This window comes from Chrysochloris asiatica, unplaced genomic scaffold (assembly GCF_000296735.1).
Source record: "Chrysochloris asiatica unplaced genomic scaffold, ChrAsi1.0 scaffold00020, whole genome shotgun sequence".
Taxonomy (NCBI): domain Eukaryota; kingdom Metazoa; phylum Chordata; class Mammalia; order Afrosoricida; family Chrysochloridae; genus Chrysochloris; species Chrysochloris asiatica.
This window is the reverse complement of record NW_006408538.1, coordinates 12,284,057-12,290,056: the sequence shown is the minus strand read 5'-3', so window position 1 is coordinate 12,290,056 and position 6,000 is coordinate 12,284,057. Positions and strand designations below refer to the sequence as shown.

Genomic DNA, 6,000 nt, shown 5'->3' with positions numbered 1-6,000 from the left:
CCCCAGCACAAAACCCTGCTCTTCAGGAGTTCAGAACATCATTGGCTGGATGTTCTGAGGTGGGGGCCGGCTACATCATTTGGTGTGCTACTTTGGTGCCTGGATTCAGGGAGTCCTGGCTCCAGACCTACAAAACCCACAGAGTCACCACACCAGCATGTAACCAGCCACCCTGCCCCCAGCTTCCCTGTCATCCTAACAGACACTAAAACCAGCCCTATCAAGGGTTCCTGTGAACTACTTCCAAATTGAATGCCCTGAACACAGATAACACTGAGGGCAACAGGAACTACATTTAGGGTCAGGAACTCTGCTGTCACATCCCTTACACAATCATCTCCTGAGTGCCTTGAATTACAGGAGCTTCCCTTCCCCTGATATTTCTCCTCTTCCGGTCCAACAACTGCACTTTGTTTTTACAAATTCTACAAAATTACAACGCCCTGGCGACAACTGAGAATTTTAGTTCACAGGAAGAAACCAGAGAAAATGGCTCAAACAAATGAGCCAGATGATGTTTCTGAGGGAACAGGTAAGAGAATTGAAAACGATTTCAAAAGAATAATTTGGTAGCTTCAAAGATCTATAGAAAGATGGAGGAAAAAATGGAGAACAGAACAAAAATTTTTAAATAATTTAGGAACACACTATAAGATCAAAGAGATAAAGCAAAAAGTTGAAGGTAAACCTAATGACCTTCACTCAATTCACAAAAAGTTAAAAAGAAAAAAAAACACCAAGACTTAGGGATAAAGGAATCACTAGTTGTGTTTGCAATAAATAAGTTTTTCTTTACAACACATTCTTTAAATTTATATAAAATAGCAGCGAACTAATTATAATTATTTAACTGTTCATAATTGTTGCTTGTTATATACAATCCCCAACACCACCCACATTTATAGAAGAATTGATGCTTCTGAGTTATGGTGTTAGAGGAGAATACTGAAAGTCCCATGGGCTACCCATAGAACCCATAATAAATATCTTTGCTCTCAATGAAAGAGCACCAAGATAGATGAAGCAAACCTTACTAGAATTGAAGAAACAGATAAATCTACAATCATAGTTCCAACCCACTGAGTTGGAACCAATCTGACAGCACTTAGCAACAACAATAAATGCCAAGAGCACTCACTCAGCTGTAACCACCAAAATAGCCTCACTGCTGATGTCCCTTGGGATAAACTCTGGTTAAGAAACACTACCCTTCTTACTCAAGAGTCAACCAACCAACTCTTAAAGATCTACTAAACCGCTGAAGGAACTACACAGACTAATTTAAAAAAGTTACTTTTAATTAAGAAGGCTTAATTTAAGGTATCATACTGACACCTATTGGCTTGATATTTAACTGTACATTTGACATACACTGCTTTAAAAATAAAACAAACCCCCAAATTTTAAGTAATATAGGTGCTATTCTGGGAAGATAGAACAATTAATTTAAAGCTGTAACATTTGTAACATCAGGGGTATTGTTTGTAAAGTCTATATACACAACAATGGTAGTTGTCTATTGCTTTCTTAGTTTATGTGATGAATTAAATTTGTAATGATTGTTTTTAAAGAATACCAGTTAAGAGAAATTGGGGTGAATGGTTAAAAAAATCCTAGTTCAAAAAGTTGCATGCGGTTTTATAATTTACACTGAAATAGATAAAAAAATTGAAATAAAGTCCTAAGAATAATGATGCTATAAATAAAATCAAATTTTTTAGACATCTTAATAATAGAGATTTGGTAATTAAATACTGTGAATTAAAGTGATGAACTTTATTGGGGTTAAAACTATAACAAAGTTCATCCTAAAACACTTTGCAATGCAAAATTATTTCACTCAAGGAGTATTTAATAATTTGTTTGCTAGGAATTACAAGCAATTTTCAAAAGCAGAGACTCTCACACATTCAAAAACTTTATACATCTTTAACTAACAGATATTTATACTACTAAGTCAAACATGCATCACTTTCAGACATTCTTGTAACATGATTTTATATATTACATATTTAAACACCATTATCTCATCACTGAATGTATTTTATCATACACTTGCACCATTCTCTTTGGATTTCTGGTCTTTATCTTCATTCTTCACATTATCCTATAAAACAATAAACAAGGAAACAGTAAATTTTATTAGATGGTCATAAATCTAAACTCAAAAAACAAAAAAAAAGTAAACAGAGGTATTCATAGAAAGCTTTGCTTTACTTTATTGTCTTTAAAATAGTGGCCCTGGAATAAACAACTAATTGGCTTTGAAAACTACTTTTGACTAACTTCATTAAGGATGTACTACCATCAATACTACAAACTAAATAACATTAAAATAACAAAACATAAAAAACAGTAAAAGAATTTAAATGCCATAAATACACTGATAGAAACAAATTATAAAAATGTCAAAGTACTAAATTTACAACCTTCTTGAGAACAGTGTGGATGTCACCCATCACTGTGGATAAGTTTCTGATTGTCTTATTTAGTTGATTTTCAAATTGCAAGTTCATGTTTTCCGAAATCTTTAAATTTTCTTGTAACTGACTAAGGTCCCTTTTAACTTCTCTGAGTTCACCAGTGAGACTTTTGTTGGAATTCTCCAAGTTTAATATAGTTTTTTCATCTTCATCTGTTTAAAAAAAAAAACAACAAACAAACCTAAAATTCACTTTTTTCCCCAATAAAATTGCAATTTAACTTCAAAGTTAATATTTAAGCTAGGAAAATAAAAAGCTAATAGAATTTCTTAAGTATTATTTTTACCCAAATTCCATTTTTAGATGATTTGTGTATGTTTAAGAAAGTACCAGGAACTTGTAAGTCAAGTAGCACTGGAAGATTAAAAATTAAGTGGCTAAACTAAAAAACTAAGGCACACATAACATAAAACTTACACATATATGAGGGCACTTGGAAAAGGTCATAGAAAAATGCAATGAAAAGGTATCAGAATTTTCCCACCAGTTTTTTGAAGCCTCCTTGTACAGTGTATTCAGTAGCGCACTAACATATTTAGGGTTGTTCCTTACCTGTTTTTTCTTCTAGTAACTGCAACTTCTGTTCTACTTCAGCTCTTACTTTTTCACTCTTTTCTAATTTTTGCAGAAGGCTTCCTACATCCACCATGGCACCATTGTACACGATTAGGCCAACGTTTTCTTCTGCATCCTTTGATTCTTGTTTTACTGTTGGTGTTGGAAGTAACAATCTATTTCCTATAATTAATTAAAGATGTATTTTACTGTTATGATTTTTTCTTTAATATTAGATTTATAAAATGCAAGGTCTTAAAATAATACATTCAAACCTAGCATATCTTCTTGCAGTGCTTCAGATTCTTCATGGTTTTCTTCATCTTTTGAGGTATCTGTTAATTTCCGGTAAAAGCAAGATTCACGGAGTACTACTTTATTAAGAAGCTTCTTTACCTATAATGTAAGCAAGCAAGTGAGTAAGATGAAAACTATTTTTTATTCTCCTAGAACAACGTATTTTTCTTCTGTCTAGTGTTCATAAATGCACATTCGTAGCATCTACTTTTAAATTAAACTGTACAATGTTTTGAGTTTTCTAGGTGTCACAAGGGGCCATAAAGGACAGGACACAGCAGGAGTGCTAGCTTAGGCCACTATTCCCACAATTACTGCAGCTGTGCTTTTATTTTTACTATTTCCTTAAACTATAAACTCTAAAGTATCACTGGGAGAAAAAAATGTTTCATTGTTACATACATTAAAATACATGTATGAAGATGTTTTATGTTTAATACAGTATACTCTGTAAAATAAAAAACAAAACAAAATCTGACACCATATAGCAATAGGAGATCAGTTAAGCTGACTATAGTATATCTCTAATACAGTAAAATAGGAGCTCTGATAGTGCAGTGGGTTATAGAATTGGTTGCTAACTGCAATATCAGCAGTTCAAATCCACCACCAGATGAGGCTTTCCGGCTCCCCCAGATTTACAGTCTCAGAAACCCTATACAGGGTTTTCTGTGAGTTAAAACCAACTCAGTGACATGTAACAACACCAACATAAAAAGAAATAACTGGTCTCATTTATTGTCATAGTACTAGCCCACAAAATACTATTGAATAAAAGTTATAAATACATGGAAGAAAAACTTTAGCTTTTAAATTTTATAAAATTTGGTATTGCTTAATTACTTTAAAACTATCTTGTATTGCTTTTATAATTCAAAAGATGCCAATAAAGACTGAAAAGAAAAAAGATGAGCATCTATGAAATTAAATATATGTTATTGTTCTTTCTTCCCAACAGTCACTAAAATAAATTTTCACTTTAAATTATTCACAAAATATATCACCTGAGCCCGAGAAAGATGCAGTCCAAGAGTATAAAGTATTTCTTCCAAATCCTTTTCAAGAAGGTAACCACAATGGCTTTGATCAAAATAAACAAAAGCCATCAACAGATCCCTGTTAATTGTGATCATCTGAGTCTTTTCTTTTTCCTAAAGAAAATGAAGAAATAGAAGATTCAATATGAATATCTTGACCCCTGAAAAGTGAAAAATGGATACTGTATCCATCCATATAAAAGACCTTTGCCTCACCTTACCTAAAATAAGTTGAGTTGCATATGCCAATGTTCAAAAGAAATGAGGCATACTGGCTACCTAGCACAGCCAGAAATAGCAAAATATATCTGACTGAATTTTCCTTAGAAGCAACAGACACATAATGAATGACTAGTAAACTTCATGACTGTTAACTTTGGATAACATAAGAAGTCTGGATTATGGGAATTGTCATATTATTAAGAATATAACATTCATTCAATAAATAAATACCTTATCTTTAGTGGGCCTCTCCTTGCAATATCTGTTGATATCTCTTTTGTCATCTCTTTTGTTCATTTCTTCCTCATCCCGATCTAAAAAATAAATATGGCAGTAACAACATTTATAAACAATGATATTTTTAATGACAATTGAGGGAAAAAAATGAGCACCAGTGGTGTCAGAGCGAACTGGACTGCTAACTGCAAGGTGGGCGATTCAAATCTATCAGCTGCTCCCTGGGGCTAAAACATGAGGCTTTCTGCTCCTGCAATCATTCACAGCCTCAGAAACACGATACAGGGTCGCTATGAGTCGGAACCAATTTGATAGCAATGGATTTGGGTTGAGATCTAAACTACTTTTCTATACTAGAAATTTTCAAAGGATGAACATGCTAAAAATAGCCTTAAGAAGCCAATTTGAAAACTTACTATAGTTCCAATAATCAAGTATGTAGTGATGGCATAAGGATAGACATGTAGACCAACAAACAAAGTCCAGAAATAAACCCATTCATTTATGGTCAACTGATTTTCAACAGGGGTTGGCAAGTCTGCTTGATGGGAAATGATTATGCTCTTCAACAGATAATACAGGGACAACTATATACTCATGTGCCACACGCACGCACACATGCACACACACACACACAATGATTTCCTACCTCACAACATCTAAAAATTAACTCAAAAAGTGGATCAACATAACCAGAAAGCATAGGGCTAAATCTTCAGAACCTTAGATTTAGCATTGGATTCTTAAACATTTTTAAATCAGTTTGAACTACAAGTTTAGTGGTTCAAATCCACCAGCCAACTCCTTGGAAATTCGACTTGATGGCATATAACAACACAACAACATATATAAACAGCTTACTCTGAAGCATTGGACTGCTACTCACAAGGTCAGCAGTTCAAACCCACCAACCGCTTCTCCAAAACCCTATACAAGGGTCGCTATTAGTCAGAACTAACTCAAAAACAGGCAAAGGAGTAGCAGAGACAGTTTACCCAAACAAGATATATGAATAGCTAATAAGCACATGAAAAGATGTTTCAACATAATTAGTCCTTAAGGGAAATACGTATCAAAACAACAAGATATCATTCACACCCACTAGGATGGCTGTAATAAAAATTGGATAAAAAAACAAGTGTTTATGAGGAGAGGGAATATAAAACAGT

General features: G+C 33.5%; 1 protein-coding gene across 1 annotated transcript in view; it reads right to left on the bottom strand.

Moving 5' to 3' along the window:
• Window positions 1-1,759: 1,759 nt before the first annotated feature.
• CCAR1 (cell division cycle and apoptosis regulator 1) overlaps window positions 1,760-6,000 on the bottom strand; it is a 52,753-nt gene continuing 48,512 nt past the window's right edge. Inside the window, exons 20-25 of the mRNA XM_006835833.1 lie at window positions 4,826-4,908; window positions 4,340-4,486; window positions 3,314-3,434; window positions 3,036-3,221; window positions 2,430-2,635; window positions 1,760-2,107 (exon numbers count right to left, since the gene is read on the bottom strand). Of these exons, the coding sequence (XP_006835896.1) occupies window positions 2,048-2,107; window positions 2,430-2,635; window positions 3,036-3,221; window positions 3,314-3,434; window positions 4,340-4,486; window positions 4,826-4,908 (803 nt within the window). The 3' untranslated portion in view covers window positions 1,760-2,047. The remainder of the gene's footprint in view (window positions 2,108-2,429; window positions 2,636-3,035; window positions 3,222-3,313; window positions 3,435-4,339; window positions 4,487-4,825; window positions 4,909-6,000) is intronic.